We start from the raw sequence: 26,170 nt of genomic DNA, 5'->3' as shown, positions 1-26,170 counted from the left end.
ACTCTACATTAAAACAACATAAACTCTTACGTGTGCAACATGCCAACTCTTACCAATTCTTTCCTGATCCATCTCTGCCTGGCAACCACCGGGACCTCTGACCTTTAGCCCGGCAGTACAACTGAAAATGACCTTTGCCCGCTCCCTTTCAGCACGGACATCGCAAACACTCGTATCACGGCTTTTCAGTGGCGGCGATTGTTGTCGTTTATGCTGGTCGTGATTTCAAAACTAGCAAAAACTAGGGAAGAGGCAGGCTTTCTACGTCTGGCGAAGTCTGCCACTAACAAAGATGGCCGGCGAACTGCTTCATTTTGCACCCCCCCTCCGCTCCCTTGGGACTGTCCTGCCGCATCACCGCCGCCAATAACAAAGATGGCCGAAAGGGCCTCCGTTGAAAAGTAATTATCGATATTCGCCACTAACAAAGATGGCCAGAACGGTCCCATTGAAGGCGACGGTCGGCATTTGCCACTAACAAAGATGGCCAACGCGTTTTTCCGCCAGTCTTATCAATAATGATCGACCATTTCGTGGCGGTTTGCCACTATCAAAGATGGCGGCGCGTTCCGCGGGCATATCCCTGAAGGGGCTGATTTGCGTCCCTTTCTTTTTGACACAAAACAAAAAAAATAAAAAAAATAGCTTTTTAGAAATACTGGAGCGATCCAGAGGGAGATAGATTCTTTATTCATGGAAGTCTGTTTCAAATGGTGGAACCGAACGTTTGACGTCATCGGTGCGTCACTGGCGAGCGCCGTTGTTTTCATTTTTTTTGGTCCCTTTTTGGCGCAACGTGGGATAAAGAAGAAGATTTGCTGGGGATTATTGCTTTAAATCGGAGGATTGTTGGGCGAAAGAGGGAATAATGACTCTGTTCCCGTCCGCTCTCAGTGAGGAGGAAGAGGCTCTGCAGAAGAAATATGCCAAACTCAAAAAGAAGGTGAGTGGAGGCCCAGTGATTCCCTTGGCAACAGTATTAGCCAGAGGGGCAATAATTATCTCGCACTTAATTGCCCTGCGGGTCCAGTGATCAACATACCAATGGTGCAGGCCAGAGGCACAATTGTCATCTCAGTTAATTATCCTGCACATTCAGTGATCACCATGGGAACAGTCCAGACCAAAGGGACAATTATCCACTCATATTGACTTATCCTGTAGGTAGAGTGATCACCATGCCAACGGTGCAGGCCCACAGGGGCAATTATTTTCTTCTAATTACTTACAATATAGGTCCAGTGATCACCATGGCATTAGTGCAGATCAGAGAGGGAAGGATTGTCTTCTATTGACCTGTCTCAGGTTGCTAACCATTCACGATTACCCTGGACTTGCTTTCAATTGTAGATTAGTTTTTTTCAGTTGCTCTTGCGAGCAAAATAAAAACGTACTATCTATATGATATTCTCTATTTGTTTTCTTTGCAACCTTTTCCTTCGCTTTATGTAATTAGGGGTGCAGTTTCATGATGGTGGGGAATTGACTAGGAACGCCAGTAGGAAATGGGAATGTCACACCTAAACAAACCTCCAAGAATAACATCAACTTGAGTCAACCTCAGAGTGAGAGTCTGGATGATTACAAAGTTACACAGATACCCTCTTTTTGAATTCAGACATTGTATTCCTTCATATTATTCTGTGATTTCACATGCGTAATATGTTGAAAACCTTATATCTGTATGAAACTCTTCCAAAAGAAGCCAGAAGTTGTCCCCTTGGTAATGTTGAGTTATTGAGGGAGCTCTACACCATTTGCTTTTTGGATGAGATATTAAATTACTACTCCCTCTGCCCTCTCATTAAATGTCAAAAATTCTACACAGTACCTTTGGAAGAAGGATGATATTCCAGGAATATCATCTCTCAATTGACAACACTGAAACAGATTTGGTGGTTGATGTCACATTGTTATTTGAGGGAGCTGTGCAAACATTGCCTGATGTGTTGCCTTGCATTGTAATAGTGCTTCAAAAAGTACTTAATTGGCTGTCAAGTACTTTGGGACTTCATGAGATTGGAAGGAATTGGGAATGGTGCCTTAGAAATACAAATCTTTTGTTCAAGCCATACTGGATTGTATGGATGGATGGAGGGAGTGAATTATCTTTGCACTTCCCTCCCACAAACCAATGATTTCTTTGTTTCCTTAAATGTTACCGAAGTGGAGTCAGTTATGTCATCTGGTTCTGATTGTTCCAGAGCCGAGTTCTTCCTGATTGTGTGACTTGCCTTTCAGAAAAAGGCATTGATGGCTTTGAAGAAGCAAAGTTCAGCAGCTCAGACAAACCAGGGTGGAATTAAACGATGTGAGTATACCAGTTTGCTGGAGCAATTTCCTCAGTTGATATTGTTGTAAGGATGAGTGATGGGAGGTGGCATGTTGCAATCAGCTCTAGGTTAGAGAGGAAACTATTAACCTCATTCGCATTCTGTGTTATGTGGCCATCCAACGAGACCAGCATCTAGCATTACCCATTGTGATTAATCGTCTGCCACTGCTAGGGTTTAACAGTCCCTTTGATAATGTGCTGATGCTGATGTAATTACTTACTATACCTCTCTCAGAAATCCTTTGTGTGAGTGACATGTTAGTAAAGAGTGAAAAACTGTAAGGCTTTGACTCTTGCATCCAGTCAAAGTTGTTGATCCAATCTTGTCAGAAGCTTTCTGATTCATCATCGTCCCTCACTATGTTCAATTTAAACAAGAGATCTTTTCACTTTGACAGACTAGTCAATCTGTCATTGCACAGAAGGAGGTAGTTAAGACCATGTGTAATGGGATTGAAAATAATTCAACTAAAATGCTTCTGATTTTTAAAAAAATACTTCTAAACATGTATTAAAATGTATACATTGATGAAGAGAGACACATGTTCCAAAACATTTTGCTTTGCATTCCCCAGGACAAATGCAAGAATGGAAGATTTCAAATTATTTCAATTTATAATATAGGGGAAAACAGTGCTGTTTCATTAGCAAATCGACTCTGACCAAGATGTTGTCTTGAAAAAAGGGAACATTTGTGAGATGAATGTGGATCTATCACAGGCAGAGTGAAGAGCATTTGTAATGGGGAATAGAGAAAGGTAGATAAGCTAAACAATTACTCTGTCTCTATTAGAATCCAGAAATAGACATCCGAGTGACTGGAAAGAAGGAAGAGTTAAAGGAAATTTGTATGAGGATTTACTGGAAAAATTAGTGGTCCTGAATGTTGAAATTAGTGGTCCCTAGGACTTAATCATCTGCATCCCAGAGTATTGAGGAAGCTATCTATAGACATAGACAATGTATTGTAATCATCTTCCAAAATCCTATAGGTTCTGAAATGATTCCTACAGTTGTCAGCTAGCAAATGTCACCTCATTATTTAAGAAAGGAGCAAAAGAGAAAACTGAGAACTACCAACCTCTTAACATTAGATGAGTACTCGGAAAATACTAGAATCTAATATAAAGGGTGTGATAAATGAACTGCTGGATATTCATGTTCTGGTTGGGTGTAAGCAGCATGGATTTGTGAATGGGAGATCATATTCTTAAAAAACTTGTTGGAATTTATAGCCTTGTATCTCTTTTGTGCAGCTCTTTCTGATCAACCCATCATTGACACTGCTACAGCAACAGAGCAGGCAAAAATGCTGGTGAAATCTGGAGCAATCAGTGCCATCAAGGCAGAAAACAAGAACTCTGGTTTTAAACGCTCACGAACTTTGGAAGGAAAGCTAAAGGTGAGGAGGAAAGACTGGTTTTCTTATCGTACCCGCTCCCCCCCCATTCTCACTGGCATAACTAATCAGCCGTTAGTGAGGCACAGTGTCTGTTACTATGGAGGTAACAGTCAGTTCTTGTGCTCTTGCATTAGATATTTTATTCCCCTTTCGCCTCTCAGAACAGTCTGAGAAGAAACTGTCACTCTCTCCACAGTGGATTGGTTTCCTGAACAGAGTTCCCTGACAGAGGCAGTTTCCCTGATGGGGCACTTGGTCCAATTCATTTTTGCAGGCACCAAATAGATGAATGGGCCCAATGGATTCTTCTCCCTCTGATGAAACATTTGCCCCGCGAATGGGGTCTTCTGTCTGCAATGGAGTCGAACATACCTTTACATGTTTAGCAAGTAGACCATTGTAGTAAGCCAGTGTTTTGAATAGCTAACCCCCTGCCACTGCATTGAAGCCTATTGAGTATATCCCATTCAATAACCTGGTTTCCTTGAAAACTGAGCCCTTGTATCCATGTGGGAGTCTCAGTATGTTTTTGACAATGGAGATCCAATTTGTAACCATGTTCTGTAGAGAATACAGATGGTGAAACTGATCCTGTAAAAAGCATGCCCAGTAACAAATATATCACCCAGTTTACTGGGTTGCTGATTTACTCTGACCTGTCACCCCAAAGTAGCTTTGATAAATAATTCAGATAGGCAGCAGCTATATAAGAGAAGCTGAGAGGGTGGGGGATGAACAAACATTTGGGAACAGGCAGCAGAACATAAGACCCAACAAATTTATCCCCCACCCTCCCAGCTTCTCTCCTATAGCTGTACCCTGTCTCTCTATAACTCAAATATTTCTCAAAGCTATTTTTAAGGTTCGCATTATAGCTACTCTGGCTACTGGTACTCAGAGCTCTCTGGGTGAACATGTTCAACCCCTTTTCCAGCTTATCCCCAAATTCCAACTTTTACTCATGCATCCTTGGTCGCAAGACAGCTCTCCACAGTGAACAATTTACCTGGATGCTTCTGATGAAGGCATTCACAATTATCTCAGTCTCCATCTGTGGGCCACAAATTGCTGCAGCAATCCTTTTGTTTTCTTGCTGGATGCAGCTTGTGACTGGCTGGATTGAGTCTGAGCTGCTCTTGGAGTGTTTGAGTATTAAATACCCTCAGATTGAATGAAATGGCAAAATCCTCAGCACGTCTGACTCACTGAATCATGCTGGTTTATCTCTGCAGGATCCGGAGAAGGGACCAACCCCTTCATTCCAGCCTTTTCAACGAAGTGTCTCTGCTGATGATGACAACTTGGAGGTCAGTTCATAATCAAATGGTTTGTCACTGTATGTATTTTGATAGGTGGATGTAGTGGTTAGAAGCAGGTATATTCTAACCTCCAGGACTGGCGTTAACGACAATAAAGGATAATAGATGTTCAAAAACGCCCTGACTAGACAGTATTCAAGTGAAGTAAATTGCTTGCTCCTTATAAAACCTGCCTACTTCTCATTCAGTGAAATTGTTAGACTGAAAGTGATTAGGATTATATAAAGAACCTGCTCCAATGTGTTACCAAGGCACCAGCGGACGCTAAAATAAACTCACATATGATTTGATAGAGAACTGCCATCTTAGATTGCACCCTCATGTTTCCATAGCGAGTTCAAGGAAATGAACATCTGACACAGAAGTAATGATGTTATCGACTGATCTGACCTGTCTCCACACATGTTCCTCTCCCCATTGGCTGAGTTGGAATGCACTCACCTTGCTTGGAAGAATGTAGCTCTCCAGGACGTAGCAGTCCACTTGATCAGCACCACATACAATTTAAACATATACCTCTCCACCACCAACACACTGTGATAGAAGTGAATACCATCTACAAGATGTTCAGCAGCAACTCAGTGAGCCTTCTTTGACAGTACCTTTCACATCCACGACCGCTAAAAGGAAAAGGGCAGCCGATACAATCTAAACATTCTCCTCCAAACCACACATCATCTTTATTTGGAACTATATCACTGTTCCTTCACTGCTGGGTTAAAATCCCACCCCTAATAGCACTTTGGGTTGTATCTACACATATGCACTGCAGTGGTTCATGAAGAGAGCTTGCAACCACCTTCTCAAGGGCAATTAGAAATGGTTGTGAATGTTAATCTACTGTGAATAAATAATTTATCACAAAAGACTTTATGCAAGTGGGAAAATGTAAACAATTATATCTTCTCTCTGTATGGGAATGCTTTTACTGAACCACATTATAGCTTGAAAGACAGTGCACTTGTCTGATCGTTCACATTTAAGCTAAGCCGTCAGATTTATTTTTAGCTCAGATGGTTACACAAGGTACAGGAATGTTCTTTTGGTACAATTATTAGCAATGACAACACTTAGGCGCACATGAGTAACTTCAATGATGACAGACGTACATTTCTGAAAGTTTATTTTAGTAATTGCGTAGCTGAGGACCTGATGAATTCATACAGACGTGTGTGCACGCACACACTTATACAATCCAAGCAATCATGTTTCCAAATCAAAGGAATTCTCTGCAAAGATGGGCAGCTAAAAGTGGATTATATTCTCTAGAGTTTACAAGACTGAGGGATGATCTCACTTGAAATGTACAAAATTGTTACATATATTGACAGCTTATATGAAAAATGACATTTCTCCTTGCATTGATTGAGTAGGTGGAATCTAGAATTCAGGGAATAAAGGATAGGAAATCTAGCATTTGGTGAACAGGAATTCTTCATCCAGAAAGTGGTGATAATTTGGAACTCTCTACCCTATAGAGCTGTGTCAAAAAACTCAATCATTGAGACATCAAAGTATATGAGGATGGTATGAAGAAATTCATTGAGGTAGAATATCAGTCAGGATCAAATTGAATGACAAAGCAGACATAAAGGATCAAATGACTTACTTTTGCTTCTGTTTTCTATCTTCCTGGTCAAAATAATAAACAATTTCACCTGTCGACCATGGGGTTGGAGAGATGTTTGGTGAGGGAGTGTTAGTTTACCTTTGACACCTGGCCTCCAGGAAAAGCTATCCTTAGATTTTGATTTTTCACATTCCCATGCCACATCCCAGTGAATTTGATGTGGCTGGAAACTTGTTCAATGGCTACGGATTTTCCCACCATCATCAGTTTCCCAGTGGGAAAATGTGAAAGTAAAAATTGTGGAATGGTGTGGGTGAGGCATTCCAATTAACTTAAAATGGAGGCTGTCCAGCCTCTGTGCTATTTTTCCAATCATTTGTCCAGATGGCTGTTGCTCAGGTACCTATGTGCTGTCTCTGTTGCACATGCTGGTGAGGGAAGCCAGTGTCCCAGTGATAATGCCCATGATCTCTCAACTACACAAGCCTATCCAAACTTCCCACAGCACCTCACCACCTCCAGTCCAGCCTGAGAGAATCAGGTCCTGCAAATATAATGCTGTGGGGCTGAAGTTGGTCCTCTTGTGAGCAAATGCAAGTGCTGCTTCTGCCTCTTCTGCATCTACACTCTCGCAGGCATGCAAGTTTTTCTATTTTCCGCAGTTTCTCAACTCCACAGCATCCAACCCAAAGAGAGATGACTGGATTCATCTCTGATTATTTATTGGTTCAGCGGTTACCCTGTTTGAGGGTCTTTTATTGTTGTAGCAATATCGTGTGTTTTCTTGCCATATTCCACTGATCAGTACATCTTGATCTCTTAGGTCTGTAAGCGTCCACAGAGGAAGACTCTTTATGAAAGGTACTCCTATTTTTCTTATTTAATCATCTGAGTTGCTGGTTGTTAAAACTTTACCTTTTATTGATTAACGACTGACAAACAAATGTCTCTCCTGCTCTCTGTCTGAGAATGTTTTCTGCCACCCAGGTAAGCAGCTGAGACAGGAACTGCTCAGTGCAACCTTGCATCCACAAACAACAACAACTTGCATTTTTAAAGCACCTCATCCAAAATATCCCAATGCATGATCAAAGAAAGCTTAGCGCTATTCCACAAAAGGAGATATCATGGCCAATCATCAACAGCTTCGTCAAAGTGGTAGTCTGTAAGGAGTGTCTCAGAAGGTGAAAGTGAGGAAGAGAAATGAAGAGGTTTAGTGAGGCAGCTCCAGGGCCCAGTGCCAATGTAGCTAAAGTCACGGCTAATCGTGACAAGGAGTTTAAAATCAAGTGTGCCCAAGGTCTGGAATTGGAGAAATGCAGAGGTCTCAGAGGCTTTGGAATTGGAGGGATGGAGCCATGGAGAGATTCAAAAACATGGATTAGAATTTTTACATTGAGGCACTTCTTAGTCAGAAATTAACGTAGGTCAGTAAGCTCAGGGATGATTGGGTAATAGAATTTGGTACAAATGAGGACGGGGGCAGCAGACTTTTGAATGAGCTCACCTTTAGTGAGGAAGAGGAGTTGCCAGACAGAACTGCGTAGGAATATTCAAGTCCACAGCTATCACAAAGGCATGAGGGATGATGATTTCAGTAACAGATGTGTTGGAAGAAGCATGGAATCGGGCAGTATTCCGAGGTGGAAATAGGTGGCCTTGATGGTGTGGTTTGTGGGTGGAGGCCAACCTGCTATCAAATATAATGTCATGTTCCTGAGCAGACTGAGTCAGCCTCAGACAGTTGTCAGGGAGAGGATGGTATTGTTGTCTAGAAAATGGACATCTGGGGCCAAAGGCCATAACTTCATCCATCAGTTCTGAGATGGTTTGTGCTCATTGGGTTCTGGCTGTCAGACAAGCTGTCTTATAATTCAAAGGCAATAGAGGGGTTTGAGCAAGGTAGAGGTGAGGAAACGCTGGGTTGTTTATATAAACATACGACCTGAGTGTTTTACAATTATGTGCACCTGAAAGCTACAATTGAACCTGATTATACCATGTTTCAGACAATGTATTTCAGACAATAAAACCTTGAGTAAAAAAAGAAACCATTACACTCCTCTCACTTCTGCCTCTTTTGCCAGTTCCCTTTAATCGTTTCTTGAGTACATGCTACTCCTTTAGCAATGTTTGTTGTCTTGACATCAAAAACAGCATTCTACTACCAGATAAAGCCTTGAGTACTATGTCCGTTTTAAGCTCGAAAATTTTAAGACAAAGATTAGGTTTTCGAACAGCAAAGGTGTTGACAGTTATGCTGAGCAGGCGGGGATGTGCAGCTGAGTCCATGAAAAGATCAACCATGGATGATGGAGCAGGCTCGATGGGCCAGATGGCCTACTCCTGCTCCTATTTCTTATGTTCTTAAATTCTTATGATGTAGTGGCACTGGAAATAATGCAAATGAGGATGGCGCCATAACTGAGAGGTTATAACCATCAGGGAAAATAGAATAGGCTGGGGACTGTCCTCAAAAAGGTGGAAGACATAATTAAGTCTTTACAATTGCAGGTTTCAATTGGTTGGATGGAGAGAAGGTTAAATATAACTGCAGCACACGTAAGTTAGTGACTGGTTCATCTACTAGAGTAAATGACAAGAATATGGAGGTCATTACCACAGTGACAAGTGGAGGTAAATAGTATAGATACATTACAGGGAAACTAGCTAAACAATAGGGGGGAAAAGCAGTATACTGATGGGATTAGATGATGAAGGATGGTAGGAGCCTCATATGAACAAACATATGAATTAGGACCACAGGCCTCCCTGATAATCTTTAATTAGGTAGCCGAACAAGAATCTATACATCTCCATCTTTAAAAATATTCAATCATCCTGCCTCCACTGTCTTTTAAGGCAGGGAGTTCCAAGGCTTCACAGCCCTCTGAGGAAAACAAATTCTCTTCAGTCCTCCCCTAAAAAGGAAACCCTTAATTTTCAACTTTGTGTCTGCCAACACCCGTGAACCATTGATGAGTGCTGACTGCGCATACTCATACTCAAGTTAAAAAAATTCTGCTTTGTTTAATGCTACTTGACTTTATCAATGTACTCTTTCATTTATTTGTGTTTCATTTTTATATGTTGGTTTGGTTTTTATCACTTATTTAAATTTATTTGAAATGGTAAGGACCTGGGGAGTGTTGCTGAATGAAGGAATCTTGCAGGTTCATAGTTCCATGAAAATGGAGTCACAGGTAGACAGAGTCTGATAGGCTTGCCTTTCTTGGTCCACTGAGTATGGCAGTTGGGAGGTCATGTTGCTGCTGTACAGGACATTGGTTAGGCTACTATTGGAGTACTGCATGCAGTTCTGGTCTCTGTGCTATAAGAACGATGTTATGAAACTTGCAAGGATTCAGAAAAGATTTACAAGGATGCAGAGCGTTCAGTGTGTATGGAACGATCTGCCAGATGAAATGACGATGGCTGGTACAATTACAAAATTAAATGGGCATCTCAATGGGTACGTGAACAGGAGGGGTTTAGAGGGATATGTGCCAAATGCTGGCAAATTGGACTAGGTTTATTTAGGATATCTGGTTGGCATGAACGATTATAGACTGAAAGGCCTATTTCCGGGCTGTGTATCTCTATGACTCCAAATTTGTTGCTTCTACTGCACATGTCTCCAGGTGTTAGCAAGCTGGCCAATTGTTAAATAGTGCCCCTGAGTTCAAGATTGATCCACCTCCTTTTCACGCCCAAGTTGTCAAGACAGTTCAGGATTTTACGTACTTAAATCAAGTCATCTTCAAGCTTCTAAACTTGGATCAAGTCTCTGCCAATATTCCTCATAACAGAGCCCATGGATGATATCGGCTTTTCCTGTGATGTACAATCTGTGTAAACAGATGCTGTTAGAAATCCCTGAGGTCAGCTCGAGGTTAAGAGTTTGTTTGGAAATATTATACTGTGACTCAGCAGAGTCTATCATGAAATCAGTTACTGCTTCTTATTTAGAGGATTATTTTGCATCAGTAATTAACTAACAGCTGTAGTGCAAGGCATAAGACATAAAAGTCCCTTTAAAGTCATGTATATACTTTCTCTTAAACGGCTTTTAGCTCTGTTCAATCGCGTGTTGTTCAACCAAGACCACGATTGCTCAAAAACAACATATCCTTTGATACTTCATGGAACTTATTGACCCCGGCTAAGCAATGCTGTGATCTTGTTTGGAGATCCTTCAAGGCCTTTGCTTTCCCTGTAATCTCCTCCAGGCTCTCAACTTTCCAAGATAAGGTGCTTGTTGAATTCTAGTCTTTTGAGTGTCCCAGTTATAATGACTCCATCATTGGTGTCCATGCTTTCAGTTGTTCTTGGCCCCAAGATCTGGAATTATCTTGCTCCAGTTCTCTGACACTATCTCATTTTCCTGCTTTAAGAAGCTTGAAATCTACGTTTTATAACCAACTGTTTTTTTTACATGACTCAGTTTCACTTTACCTCTTGTAAAATGCCTTTAGGTATTTGTTTCATTAAAATTGCCACATAAATGAAACGCTTTTGAAAAATCTTACCTGTAATGGATTCTAATGAACCTGTTATCTTTCCTTCAGTCATCAGTGCACAGCTATTGGGGAAGTGGTGAAGGAGCTTCAGAAATAACCTAAGCTTTTTGTGGTTTGTCCTCAGCTTTGTGAGCTCCAGTGAGCGTGAGAAAGATCGAGAGGAGGAACGTGAATCAGGAAAGGAGCTGGACCGCGACAGCTACAGGGACGTTGAGCGAGATCTGGATCGTGGAAGAGATCGTGACAAAGGCCGCGACAGGGACCGAGATCGAGATCGGGATCGAGATCGAGATCGAGATCGGGATCGAGACCGGGATAGAGACAGAGATAGAGACAGAGATAGAGACAGAGACCAAGACCGCGAGCGAGACAGGGACAGAGATAGGGATAGGGACCGAGACCGTGATCGGGACCGTGATCGGGATAGAGAGCGTGACCGGGATCGTGACCGTGATCGGGATCGCGACAGGGATAGAGACCGAGACCGTGGCAGAGACAGGGACAGGGATCGGGATCGGGACCGGGACCGTGATGGCTCTTATCGAAGTAAGTGTAATTTTCTTTGTCCCATTGCTGTGTTGACTTTGCCAGCCCGGATTCTCCCAGGTGGCCATTCTATAGGCATGGTTACTTTGAGAACCCAGAGAGGTTGCTTTTGCTTCCCTACAAAACCCACCCCCCACTTCTCCTTTACCCGTGGGATATCAAAGTCTTATCCTAATGCCTTTAAGTTCCAGTTGTGTAGTTTATTTTAATTAATTGTTTGCGCACTTGTCCCTCTGGACCAGACTTAACAAGGGTGGTTGTTGTTCTGTCACCTGCTTCTTGGGAAACTTGCACCATCTGTTTATCAGGCTCATGCTAATGGACTGAGTCATAAGAAATAGGCGCAGGTGTTGGCTGAACACCCCTTGAAATTGCTCCATTATTCATATATTCGGTTGCAGCAGATCATGAAGATTCACCATGTTTCCAAAGATAATTAGGGGAGTTGATCTTTACCTCAGTTCCTCTTTCTTGCCTGATTCCCACATTTTGTGACTCAAAGCCCATGAATCTGTTAATGTCAGTCTTGAATATACCCAGTGATTGAACATTGACAACCCTCAAGAGTGAAGAACTCTGAAGACTCGCAGCCCTTTAAATGATGATGCTCTCCAATCTCAGTCCTAAATGGCTGACCCCTTATTCTGAGACTGTGTCCCCGTGTTTCAGATTCCCCAAACACGGGAGACATTTTCTTGACATCTCCCCTGTCAAGCCACTGACGAATTTTCTCCAGAGAATATCGCCACAGATTAATAAAGGGGAACAGTAGACATACTGTACTTGGATTCCAGAAAGAATCCGATGAAGTTCCATCCCAATGATTACTGATAGAAATAAAGTTCATGCTGAATGGGGTAGCAAGTGGATTGTAGATTGGATGCCTCACAGGAAACAGAGAGTAGACATAGAGTCATAGAGATCTCCAGCATTTTTAAAAAGAAAGGCTCTTCAAGCCCTCAAAATGGATTTTTTAAACCAGTTTAGCACTTAGAATCCCGACAGTGTAGAAACAGGCCCTTCAGCCCAACACGTTCACACCAGTACTCCGAAGAGTAACCCACCCAGACTCATTCCCTTACCCTATTGTCTATGTTTACCCCTGGCTAATGCACCTAACCTACAATCCCTCAATACTAGATGAAATTCAGCCTGGCCAATTCACCTAATCTGTACATCTTTGGATTGTTGGAGAAAACTGGAACACCTGGAGGAAACCCATGCAGACACGGGAACAATGTGCAAACTCCACACAGACAGTCACCTGTGGTTGGAATCGAACCTGGTCCCTAGCACTGTGAGGCAGCAGTGCTAACCAATGCATCAACTTTGACTGGTCTGCCACAGGGATCAGAGCTAGGTCCTCTGCTGTTTAGCATGTTTATAAATGATGATGAAATGACAGAAAGTATTGCTGCCAAATTTGCTGATTGCAGAGCTTTAGGTTAGGTGATAAAGTAAGTTGCGGAATAGGCAAAGTGATATAGATAAGTGAGAAGGAAAGATATGGCAAATGGAGTGAAACATGGGAAAATGTGAAATTGTCCATTTTGGGAGGAAAAGTAAGTGCCTTATCTAAATGCTGAGAGATTGCAGAGCTCTAAGTTGCAGAGGGATCGAGGTATTCTTGTTCATGAATTACAACAGGTTAGTATGCAGATATAGCCAGCCATTGAGAAAATTGTGGAACTTTTTTTCACAAAAATTTTATGCTTTTATTAAGGATGAAGATATGGTTGCCAGATTTGTGATGACACAAAGATTGATAGGAAATTAAATTGTGAAGAGGACGTGAAGGTTACACAAAGGTGTAGTTTGAGTGAGTGGACAAAGGTAGGCCAAACGGAATAAAATGTGGGGAAGTGTGAAATTGTCCATTTTAGCAGTAAGAGTTAAAAGCAAAGCCTTTTTTCTCAATGAAATGAGATTGCAGAACTGAGATGCATAGAGATCTAGGTGTATCAACACATGAATCAGTAAGAGTTAGTTTGAAAGTAGAGCACACAATTAGGAAAGCTAATCGATTGTTTATATTTATTGCCAGGGCATTAAATACAAGAGTAGGTGATAATACTTCAGCTGCACAGGGTACTAATCAGACCACATCTGGAGTGCTTTGTGCAGTATTGGTCACCTTATTTAAAGAAGTGTGTAAATGCATTGGAAGAAATTTAGTTTTTTATCAGATTAAAACCTCAAATGGTTGAATTGTCTCATGAGGAATGGTTGGACAGGCTGGATTTGTATCCACTGGAGTTTTGAAGAGGAAGTGTTGACTTAATTGAAGCATATTAGATTCTGAGGAGACTTGACAGGTCGAAGTTTGAGAACATGTTACCTTTTATGGGAAAATTGAGAACTGGGGGTCACTGTTTAAAAATAAGGGTCACCCATTTAAACCAAGATAAGACTAAATTTTCCATCTGAAAGTTGTAAGTCTGTCGAATTCTTTCTGAAAATATCGTTGAATCTTTTGAAGTTGGAGGTGGAGAAATCCTTGTTAACAAGGGGGTAAAAGGTTATCGGGATAGGTGGGAGCGTGGATCAGCCCAGATCTTATGGAATGGGGTGGGGAGGGGTGGCGGCAGTCATTGTGAATGTGGAGAATGGATGAAAATATTAATTATTGTGTGCCTCAACTGGAATGCTGCTTCTCCCGCAGGATATGACTCTTTCCGTGCACCCCGTAAAGGAAACACCATCTATGTGCATGGCATGGGGATGACTGAGGAGATGCTGAGAAGCTCCTTTTCCAATTTTGGGACCATTGTCAACCTGACCATGGACAGCCCCAGGAAGTGAGTGGTACATATAGCACTCTGTGCTTGGCAAGCTGCCAGTGCAATTATTCTGGAAGACAGTGACGTATTGGTAATGATGCTGGACTAGTAACCCATACTCGTACAGCTTGGAAACAGATCCTTCTGTCAGACTAATCCGTGTCGACGATGTTCCCAAATCAAACTAGTTCCACTTGCCTGTGTTTAGCCGATATCCTTTCCTATCAAATGTCTTCTAAATGTTGTAACTATACCTGCATCCATCACTTCCTCTGGCAGTTCATTCCACACTCAAAACATTCTCTGTGTAAAAAAAAAGTTGTTCCTCATGTCCTTTTTAAATCTTAGTCCTTTCGCCTTAAAATTATGCCCCCTGCTTTTGAACTGCCCCACCCTTGGGTAAAAACCCTTGCTATTACCTTATCTATGCCCCATATGATTTTAGAAACCTCTACAATGTCACCACTCAACTTCCTATGGTTCAGCGAGAAAAGTGCCAGCCTATGTTTAAAACTCAGACCTTCTATTCCCAGCAATATCCTGGTAAATCTTTTCCAAACCCTCCACAACTTAATAATATTCTTTCTATAGCAGGACTACCAGAGCTGTACACAGTATTCCAGAAGAGGCCTCATCAACATCCTGTACAATCTCAACACTACATACCAGCTCCTATACTCAAAGGTCTGAGCAATGAAGGCATCCGTGCTAAATACCTTTTTAACTACCATGTCTACATGTGACGCAATTTTTTAAAAAGAATGTACCCAACTCCTAGGTCTCTGTGTTCTACAACATTACCCGGGGCCTTACCATTAATTGTATAAGCTCTGCTCTTATCTGTTTTACCAAACTGCAATACAGTCAGTTCTTCTATAATGTGGTACAACCCTGCCTTATAGAAAAATCATGCTTTAGAAACAACATGTAAAGTGTTAGCGATGTAATTGCGTTACAGCTAACACACATTTGTGCTTTAGAAACAATGTCCCCAGTTCATCAATCGCACTACAACAAACTTGACGAAACAGAATGACCTGTACCTCGCCTTTACCTAAATTAACCTCCATTTGCCACTCCTCAGCCCATACCCAATTGTTCAAGATCTCCTTGTAATCTTCGATAACCTTCTTCACTGTCCATTATACTACCAATTTTGGTGTCATCCACAGATGCACTAATCATGTCTCCTAAATTCTCATCAAATCGTTTATATAAACGTGATAGTTGTTGGAATATAAATTTGAAGTAGTACATTTAGAACTTAAAGTTTCTGTCGGTAATGGTGATTGCAAAACAAGAATTGATTGTTGCAAAAATCTATCTGTTTCACCAACATATGTTGTATATGAATGTATAATATAAAATTTTCTATGTGTAATATTTAATGTACTTTAGGGAAGCAAATTCCTCATCTTTAACTACGCCTTCATATGACTCCAGATCAACAATGTATAGTCTATATTGCCCTGTTGTGTGAAATACTGTTGAATATTTTAAAGTGTTCATGGCAACATCTACATACAAATTGGTGATCCAACAAGATGGCTGATTCAGAATCATAGAATCCCTACAGTTTAGAAGCAGGCCATTCAGCCCATCAAGTCCACATCAACCATCTGAAGAGCATTGCAGGCAGACCCCACCTATTCCTGTAACCCTACATTTCCCATCGCTAACTCACCTAGCCTGCACATCGGTGGATACTGTTGGCAATTTAGTATGGCCAATCCATCGAATCTGCACATGTTTGGACTGTGGGAGGAAACCGGAGCATCTGGAGGGAACCCACTCAGACACTGGGAGAATGTGCAAACTCCTCATGGACAGTCACTGAGGGTGGAATCGAACCCGGGTACCTGGTGCTGTGAGGCAACAGTGTTTACCACTGAGCCACCATGACCCCTTTTTGTCAAAATATTATTGTTTTAAGTCAGCAATTTTAATGGTCAATACAATTATCAAAAATAAGGAAATTCAACTGATGGATATAGTCCAATCCTTCAACAAGTAGATAGCCATGCGTTCACGTTATTTCTACTGAGGTTTTGATCCCTCCATAATTTTACGACAGTTATGCGAATATCCAGCTCCTTGTGACTATGGTATAATATACTCTTCACAAATCAGTGGCTCAGATTTTAGTCAGTCAATTTTAACCATATATCTAAAAACATACATTCATTTTATTGCCCTCTGATTTTTCCAGTAGTTTTACCAATTATGGTGCTTTACACCATTTCAACAAAATATCTTAATATGATCGTGATTCCGAAAATGTTGATTGAAATCGGGGTGTTTCTCTCTTGTCACTCCTAAGTCAAGCTGGGAACGTATATCAAGCAGATTGGATATTTAGGGGGTTAGACCATTAGACCGTAAATTTTAGGAGCAAAATTAGGCCATTCAGCCCATAGAGTCTGAACCACCATTCTCCTATCATCTCCCTGTAACCCTTGATCCTCTTAATCAAGAACCTATTTATCTCTGTCTTAAATACACTCAGTGACTTGTCCTCTGCAGCCCTCTGCGGCAATGAGTTCCACAAGTTAATTACTCGATGGCTGAAGAAAGTCCACCTCATCTGAGTTCTAAAGGGCTGTCCCTTCTTCACTCAGAGCTTATTTGCCCAGTCGCCTAAGTCCAAGCCCTTCTGCAACTTCCTTGCTACCTCAACACTCCCTGCCCCTCCACCTGTCTTTGTGTCATCTCTGGCCAGCTTCTCCCTCATGTCTTTGTAGCCACCTTTAAGCAATTGATATGCCGTTATGTCTAATTCAATCTTGTCCCTCTCAAACTGCAGGGTGAATTCTATCATATAATGGTCACTGGCCCCAAGGGGTTCCTTCACTTTCAGCTCCCTAATCGAGTCTGCATCATTACACATCACTAAATCCAGAATCACCCGTTCCCTAGTGGGCTCTACCACAAACTGCTCCCAAAAAAAACCATTTTGTTCTTTTCTTGGCTTGTTTGCTGATATGCTGTGAATCTTGTCACCCTTTCTCTGTTAATCTAATGCAACATAAAGGCTGAAGGGATTTGGGCAAGAGCAAGGTGAGTGGGACTCATTGGTTTGCTCCCAGGAATTATTTGCTTACACTTGATTGTCGAAACAGTTTCCTTCTCATAAGAAAGAGGAATAGGAGTCGGCCATTCAGCTCATCACATTTGCTCCATTTATGATCATGGCTGACTTTATGAGGCCCCAATTTCACTTTGCAGCACTGCCCCTCTTCCCCATTATCCTTGACTCCTTTATTGATCAAAAACCTGTCTTACCTCAGTATCCTAGCCTGCCCCACTCACTGGGAAAGAGAATTTCAAAGACTGTTAACCTTGAAAGAGAAGAAATTCCTCCTCCTCTGTCTTAAATTGAGAGCCCTCACTGTGACATGATCCTCCCCAATTCTAGTTCTTCCCCACAAGGGGAAGCATCCTCTCAGAATCTTTGTTTCAATAAGGTCATTCACATTTTTCTCTACTGCAATGAATATGGGCCCAACTAGCTCAATCTTTCATTACCCCAATCGTCAGCCTTCTCTCAATTACTTGCGATGTGAATATATCTTACTCAAGTAAGGAATTTAAAACAGTGTACAGTATCTTACATGTGGTTTCACCAATGTTGTGTACAGTTGTAGCAAAACTTCTGTAATTCTATATTGCCACTTCTTTGCAACAAAGGCTGTACTACTCTAGGATGCTGTGATTAAGAGATGGTGGTTAATTTGACTCTACCTAAAAGGCTTGACCTTCAACAACCTGTTTTTTTTTTCAATGCTGCAGAGCACAGATCTCCCTCCTACTGCAGGATGGGACTTATAAGTGAAGAAGGATTAACGTAGAGATTAACTTATAAGTTAATCCTTCTTCACTTATAAGTCCCACACTAATAATGTGGATTACATGTAACCAGCAGGGCAATTCACAATGACATTTTAGCCCAGAGTGTGCAGCTGGGCTCAAACCTATTACCTGATCTCACCTGGTGTTCTGTAGTTGCCCTGTGTTCAATCTAGCTGTTAACTGGCCCCACTCAACAGTGACCTGTCTGACTGGAGGTGTAGTTTTTGGAGTCCTGCCCCATCTTACCTTTTCTCCCTCTTCCCTGCTCCCAAGGCACCCACCTTGCTGTTTCATACTGCTGTCTGCGTTCTTCATGTGTTTGTGATTCCGCTGATGCTGTCGCACACCAGCTATGCTGTACTGATCATTATTCATCTGTTTATTACAGCTGTGCATTTGTCACCTTTGAGACAATGGAGTCGGCAGATCAGGCGATTGCAGAGGTAAGGAACAGGTCAGAGTGATGCAGCTATTGATTCCTGTACTTTGCTCGTGTGTGTATGTATGTAACATGTGTCAAGCTTATCAGTTATTGTGAATGAGTGGGAGTGTACGTGTGTAAGAGATGTTTGGATTTGTTAGTTACTGACCATGTGTTTCTAATGTTTCACTACAATTCCTGGTACTCTTCAAGTCCAGTCCACATTCTGAGGTTTGTTTTTTCTCTCTCTCTCTCTCTCTCTCTCTCTCTCTAACAGCTAGATGGCAGCATGGTTGGAGCTGTTTGCTTGAAGGTGATGATTGCTCGTAAACAGCTGATGTTGGAAACAGCCACAGGGAAGTCAGTTTGGGGCAGTCTAGGTAGGAAAACTTTGCAAATTCACATTGCGGCAGAATGTGCGATTGTATTAATGACGTCATGGTTCATGTGTCTGTAACAGGCTGGCCAAGGCAAAGCAATGAGTGTGTTTTTGAGTTGAAGGCAGTCCGCAATTCATACCTCACAAAAATCACACTAACACCAGATCATAGTCCAACAGGTTTAATTGGAAGCACTAGCTTTCGGAGTGCTTCATCACGTGGTTGTGGAGTACGCAATTGTAAAGCGCAGAATTTATAGCAAAAGTTTACAGTGTGATGTAACTGAAATTATACACTGAAAAATACCTTGATTGTTTGTTAAGTCTCTCGGCTGTCAGTTACATCACACTGTAAACTTTTGCTATAAGTTCTGTGTCTTACAATTGTGTACTCCACAACCAACTGACAAAGGAGCGGTGCTCCGAAAGCTAGTGCTTCCAATTAAACCTGTTGGACTATAACCTGGTGTTGTGTGATTTTTAACTTGGTACACCCCAGTCCAACACCGGCATCTCCAAATCATCACAAAATGTTGTTCTCCTTGAAAGTACTGTTGCCTTGTTAAAGAGGGTTCAAAGCTGACAGCCAAATATGTCTTGCAAAATGATTGTATTACTGTGCTCAACCAAGCCTTTGCATGTTGTAGCTTACAGACATTGGATGCCTCTGGGAAATCAACGTTATTGCCCCCTTTCGCTCGTAGCTGGAAATATAGCCACTATCATTCATGGAACAGGAGGAGGTCATTGAGCCCTTTTATCCTGTTTTGCCATTCAATGAAATTGTAGCTGATCTGTAATCTAACTTCATAGGACTGCCTTTGCCCTATATCTCTTAATATCTTTGGTCAAGGAAAATCCATCTCATTTAACATTAATTGTTGATCTAGCAACTGTTATTATTTGGGGAAGAAGCATTCCAAATTTCCACGACTTTTTTACAAAATATTTCCCAATTTCACTGCCTAGCGATCTGCCTCTAGTATTTAACTATGCCTACTAATCCCAGCCTTTCCTACTGCAGGAATAATTTCTCTCTATCTCCCCTATCTGCTGTCCTCAATGTCTTAAAAACTTCAGGTGGAGATGTTGGTGTAGTGGTAATATCACTGGACTGCTAAACCAGAGGGCTAGATTAATGTTCTGTGGACATGGATTGAAATGGGCTCAGATCCCACCATGTAAACATGGCCGAGTTGGGTTGAACGGCCTGTTTTTATGCTGCAGACTTCTATTACTCTATGACAACTTGTGGAATTTAAATAGAATGAGTAAATCTTGAATGTAAATCTTGTTTCAATAATGGTGACCCTGGACCTAAGATCAATTGTAAAATCCCAACTGATTCATTAGTGTCATTTACAAAAGGAGATCTGTCATCACAAATGTGACTAGATCCCCAGGAACACTTAAATGCTCCCTGAATGTCTTAACAAAGCACTTTTAGCATAATAAATACTTGCCTTGCCAGTAATGCCTCCATCCCATGAAAAGAATAAAAAATTAGATTCCAAGTATTTAAGGCACCAGTTTGTGAAATGTTGTCATGCAGTTTGGTCCTCATTCCAACAATTGTAAATCAAACACTTCAATCTTCATAGGCCTCTAGATATGCATACACTCCTGGAATAATCAGTTCACTTCTGATAAGAACAACAGTATCCCAGCAAAAAGAAAAGGTTGTGCCTACAGATGCCAACTTGAAACAAATCATCCTGACCTGATTGTCCAACTTGACTGACTATCTTGGGCCTATTGCAAATGAGCATTAATTACACTCACTGCATTTTACGCAGAGGTTGAAGAGGTCCGTGAGCTAAATTGTACCCTGACTACTTAAACACCAAAGCATCCTGTGGTTAAACAACAACAGCCATTTCATTATTTCCAGCTGCAGTATTAATCTACAAGCCAAGATGGACCGTCAACTTGGCAGTTCCAGCTGAAGATTATTCCATGTACCTTGGCCTTACCTTTTACACTGGTGTGCGAGGCTCCTCCACATTAAAAACAGTGTATTTGTGGAGTCTCCTTCCCCAGTGCATTTTTTTAACTTCCCATCAGCATTCAGAACTGCCGAGTTGAGGTCTGATGCAGAATCAGTTAGGCTTGTCTGTTGTTTGCCGTCTGTGCTGTTTGGCACACAATTAGTCCTGTATTATAGCTTCACTGTTTATTCCTCAATTTTCGGTATCCATGGTGCTACTTCTGCACTGTCTATTGACCCGGGTTAATCCTCATGCTTGATGGTAATGGTAGAGAAAGGGACATGCTGAATCTTGAGGCTATAGATTGTGGTTGAATACAATTCTGCTCTTGCTGATTGCTCACAGTGCCTCATGGTTTTGAGATGCTAGATCTGTTTGAAATCTGTCCCATCCCATTTAGTGTGGTGGTAGTGCCACTCAACACTGTAAAGGGCTTCCTCTGTGTGAAGATGGGACTTTGTCTCCACAAGGTCTGTATATTGATCACTCCTGCCTATACTGCCATGGACAGATTTATTTGCGGCAGGCAGATTGTTAAGGATGAAGGCTTGATGTTTCCTTCACCTCCTACTGTGGTCTAGCAGTAATGTTGATTAGGGCTCAACAGTGACATGTTGAGCCCCAGGAAATCCAAAGAGATTGTGCTTGACTGCCCACTCCCCATCTAGGTAAAAACAATGACTGCAGATGCTGGAAACCAGATTCTGGATCAGTGGTGCTGGAAGAGCACAGCAATTCAGGCAGCATCCGAAAAGCTTCGAAATCAACGTTTCTGGAAAAAGCCCTACATCAAGAATAAAGGCAGAGAGCCTGAAGCGTGGAGAGATAAGCTAGAGGAGGGTGGGGGTGGGGATAGAGTAGCATAGAGTACAGTAGGTCAGTGGGGGAGGAGATGAAGGTGATAGGTCAGGGAGGAGAGGGTGGAGTGGATAGGTGGAAAAGGAGCTGGGCAGGTCGGACAAGTCCGGACAAGTCAAAGGGATTGTGTTGCTGGAGGTTAGAAACTAGGATGAGGTGGGGGAAGGGGAAATGAGGAAGCTGTTGAAATCCACATTGATGCCCTGGGGTTGAAGTGTTCCGAGGCGGAAGATGAGGCGTTCTTCTTCCATGCGTCTGGTGGTGAGGGAGCGGCGGTGGAGGAGGCCCAGCACCTCCATATCCGCGGCAGAGTGGGAGGGGGAGTTGAAATGTTGAGCCACGGGGCGGTTTGGTTGATTGGTGCGGGTGTCTCGGAGATGTTCCCTAAAGCGCTCTGCTAGGAGGCGCCCAGTCTCCCCAATGTAGAGGAGACCGCATCGGGAGCAATGGATACAATAAATGATATTAGTGGATGTGCAGGTAAAACTTTGATGGTTGTGGAAGGCTCCTTTAGGGCCTTGGATGGAGGTGAGGGAGGAGGTGTGGGCACAGGTTTTACAGTTCCTGCGGTGGCAGGGGAAAGTGTCAGGATGGGAGGGTGGGTCGTAGGGGGCGTGGACCTGACCAGGTAGTCACGGAGGGAACGGTCTTTGCGGAAGGCGGAGAGGGGTGGGGAGGGAAATATATCCCTGGTGGTGGGGTCTGTTTGGAGGTGGCGGAAATGTCGGCGGATGATTTGGTTTATGCGAAGGTTGGTAGGGTGGAAGGTGAGCACCAGGGGCGTTCTGTCCTTGTTGCGGTTGGAGGGGTTGGGTCTGAGGGCGGAGGTGCGGGTTCGGATGCTGCCTGAATTGCTGTGCTCTTCCAGCACCACTGATCCACTCCCCCATCTAACCTAATCTGGGGTAAAATAAGCAGTTAGATGTGATATGCCCATTTGGACAGTTAGACAGAGCTTCTCAAGATAACGCATTCTCCAAAAGAAGTACGTTTAGCACTCCCAGCTGTAGTTAGGGAATCCAAATGTGGCCGAAAGTAAGTAATTTGAGCAATTGAGCAATAGAAATAGTCATTGGGAATGAGGATATGCAGTTTAACCTGTGTTTCTTGGTATGTGCCAAGATAAAGAGCAAAATGTGACTGTTTATTCTTGACATGGCTGTACAAATATCCTGATCATTGAATAGCAGGTGGGTGCTTGTCCAAGGAATGTATACACCTCTGAAGCACGTTTCATGTGATCATGTGGAAAATTAATGTATGTGGCAAAATCAGTGTCGGGTTGGTGGACCACTTCTGTTGAGCAAAGCTAGTCAAAAGCAAAAGCACATTTGGCAATGCAACACGACATCCGAACCATCAGGATTCTCCTCTTGCATCCTTTAATGGGAATTAAATGCCTGCTATGCACTTCTGTCTCAAGAGTGAAAGCACTGGACCAAGCGAAACTACAGGAGCATAGAGGACCTCAGGATTGGCAGGGAGCAAACTATATTGGTGGGTTTGGAATGTGTTGTAGTGTGGGGGTGTTTCTGGTGACAGAATGGAAATGGTAATCGCCAAATTATCCTACGCTAACAGAAGCATTTCTCTTGTCCACAGCGGTCCAGAACAGTGCCAAGGGTTCACACCGTGATAAACGTAGCCAGGTGGTGTACAATGAGGATTTCCTGAGATAACCTGGGAGAAGAAAGAAGAAGGGAGTGAATGACTCCAAGCCATACCTCTTGGCAGAAAGTGACTCACCTACGTCCCCTGTTTTTTGTATGGCCCCAACTTTCACTAATGTTATGCATAAGAAATTTTAAGAGAGTCGCACTTAATTATAGCACAGAACTTGAGTAGTGTTGCTGAAAACCTAGAAATGCTGTTGAAGATTTTTGTCTTGCACTCAGGCAGGACAGTCACACAAGAATGCCACATTTCGAAGGAAAAACATTTTATGCTAAATGAATGAAATGCTGATTGGTTGTCCAGTAGACTCTGAATGATTGAAGCATTGCTGTGGGGAATGCACAAAGGAATAATTATTCCCCAATTATTTATTTAAATTCCGTGAAGGAAGCCAATTCTGATTGGTCAAGGCATTGCCATGGGAAACCCTTATGGGAATTATTGTTCCCCCATACTTTAGTTTAATGAAAAACATGCAGAGCTTCACTTTTTTTGCTCTGTTTGCAGAGGATAGGACCTCGGTCATGAAGCTTCTAGAAAGTGCAAGAAATTGTGAACTGAACTGATAATTTTAAGTTGCTTTTTAATGTCGTTCTCAGTACATTTATGTTTGTTTAAATAAGTAGCGTCCTACCATGGAATTGCATCTAATGTTGGGCATTATGTCCTGAGTTTTGTAAGCATGGGATGGTTAGTGTGGCCAGTACTCTACCTTTTGTAAATAGCTGAAAGGACATGCTGTTTGACACAATCACCAGTGGTTGGGACATCTGGCCAACATAACCTGCAGTGTTCCAAAAATGTAGCACATGTCCTAACAACAATGGATTATATCAACTCTCATTTAGCCTGCTCACAAAAGGCAGAATACTGATTAGAATACTCAATCAGCCTGTGCTGAGATTATTTAAGTCAGATTTTCACTATGACTCATTAATGCTTGCCTGAAGCTACAAAGATTCATGAACAGGGCCTTGTCTTATGCAGACAAAATATAATCCAGTCAGGCATTGCAATTTGAGTTAAAGCATGACTGATGATGGTTCCCTGCTGCTTTCCAATGTCAGTGCCTCAAATAATCAGAGTGACCTTGCTCTTATTGAATTTAAACAAAAGCTTAGAAGGAAACTATTCCCTGGTGTGCTCTGAATGGCTTCACTTCAATCAGAGTACACCCTATTCTCGTGCAGTTTAAATTGTTGTTCCCTTTGAAATGTGGCGTTCATGTACACGTCCTAGTGAGTGGAAGATGAAAATGTTTAGCAGAGTATGTCTTTCTCAGTAAATACTCGGGTAGCATATGCTAAGAGTCAACCTTTGCAAGTCTCCATGTTTCAAGAGTGGGCGTGGAAACTACCATGCTCATTCTTCATCTGATTGAGAACAGAAGAGTGCTGCCTAGTTTCTAAATGCCCGAGCAGCTCCAATTGGCCAATCAGCTCTACTGTTACCCACTACATTTCAGCTTTGAGGAGTACAGGAAATATAGAAGCACCAGTGTTCTGTATGCTACCGATCCCCTCTTTGTTCATTGGGAGTTGGCCCTTTTCAAGAGCCTCTCAGCCTTTCCTGATGAGTTTAATATTTCAGTCATTATCTCATCTTTGAGAATTCCATTTCTGAGACACTGCCAGTGCCTCTTCTATTGTTTGGTTTCTGTAATCAAGCCCTATCATTATGGAACCTGTCCTCATAACTCAATACCAAAGAGTTAAATTGGTTGAGGGACCCCCTCCAGGACCAACATATCCCTCCTGTAAGTGTTCTAGTGTAGGTGGTACCTGTGCCAGGAGTGCGGGAACCGATCAGCATTAATGCTTATGAATCCCACGAAATATGACTGGTCAGTAAATATAGCAGGGAGCACCGCATGATAGGTGTTGTGGTTTTAGAAGGTGAATGGGTGATCCGATTGTCACTATATAAGCACATGAGCAGGCTTTTACTCCTCAGGTAGTTTGATTCCACCATTCTTGTAGCTAGTCATTTTGAGAATTTATGCTGCTTTGTGCGCAGAACTCATTTTCTCACTGAATTAGCATACCAGTGTTTGGAAAGAGTGCTTTTTAGTGGGGAGAGGGAGCATGAGATGGTGAGACTAGTTCAGATGCCCAGCTTGCAAACCAGAGTCCCATCCTTAGCACATGCTGCACTGGCTGTATCACTGCGATGTGATCAGGGCTGAGAGGGGAGTTTTGTCTTTTGGAGGGTGAGGTTGGTCTGATTGAACTTGAGGTGGGAGAAATTGAGCCTAATTTGGTGTGTTTCACATCGCTCCTTCTATCTCCATCCCCTCCTGCCATTCCTACGCCTACCCCAAACCAAAGGTAGCTGATGTCCCATCAATTGCCCACTGAGCTTTCAGTCTGGAGGAAGAATTATAGGGGATGTAATGGGACCAATGACCAACAAAATGAAGTAAATACTTGCAAATCTGAAATCCTGCTTGGAATGCTTTAAGTTCCCCAAAAATATCCAATTGTAAATATTGCACCATTTGTTTTTATTAAAATAACTGTGTGAATATTC

General features: G+C 42.3%; 2 protein-coding genes across 3 annotated transcripts in view; one reads left to right on the top strand and one right to left on the bottom strand.

Annotated features, from left to right (window-relative positions):
• Positions 1-232, bottom strand: part of skic2 (SKI2 subunit of superkiller complex) — a 61,227-nt gene extending 60,995 nt beyond the window's left edge. Inside the window, exon 1 of the mRNA XM_043678180.2 lies at positions 54-232. Coding sequence (XP_043534115.2) covers positions 54-72 — 19 coding nt within the window. The 5' untranslated portion in view covers positions 73-232. The remainder of the gene's footprint in view (positions 1-53) is intronic.
• Positions 233-678: 446 nt separating this feature from the next.
• On the top strand, positions 679-26,170 carry nelfe (negative elongation factor complex member E). 2 transcript variants are annotated; one of them, XR_006309599.2, is made up of 10 exons: positions 679-943; positions 2,242-2,311; positions 3,592-3,737; positions 4,970-5,044; positions 7,450-7,487; positions 11,271-11,692; positions 14,355-14,490; positions 18,710-18,764; positions 19,024-19,122; positions 23,570-26,170. XR_006309599.2 is itself a non-coding variant. In XM_043678182.2 (10 exons), the coding sequence occupies exons 1-10, from the start codon at positions 869-871 to the stop codon at positions 23,644-23,646; spliced, it is 1,197 nt and encodes a 398-aa protein (XP_043534117.2). In that variant the 5' UTR covers positions 699-868; the 3' UTR covers positions 23,647-26,170. The 2 variants fall into 2 exon arrangements, 1 of the variants encoding a protein (XP_043534117.2); XM_043678182.2 differs by having other exon boundaries at positions 699-943; positions 19,020-19,122.

Source organism: Chiloscyllium plagiosum, unplaced genomic scaffold, assembly GCF_037043375.1.
Source record: "Chiloscyllium plagiosum isolate Xiang-an unplaced genomic scaffold, Cpla_swu_hap1 HiC_scaffold_35, whole genome shotgun sequence".
Lineage (NCBI taxonomy): Eukaryota > Metazoa > Chordata > Chondrichthyes > Orectolobiformes > Hemiscylliidae > Chiloscyllium > Chiloscyllium plagiosum.
This window is presented reverse-complemented; position numbering and strand designations above follow the sequence as displayed.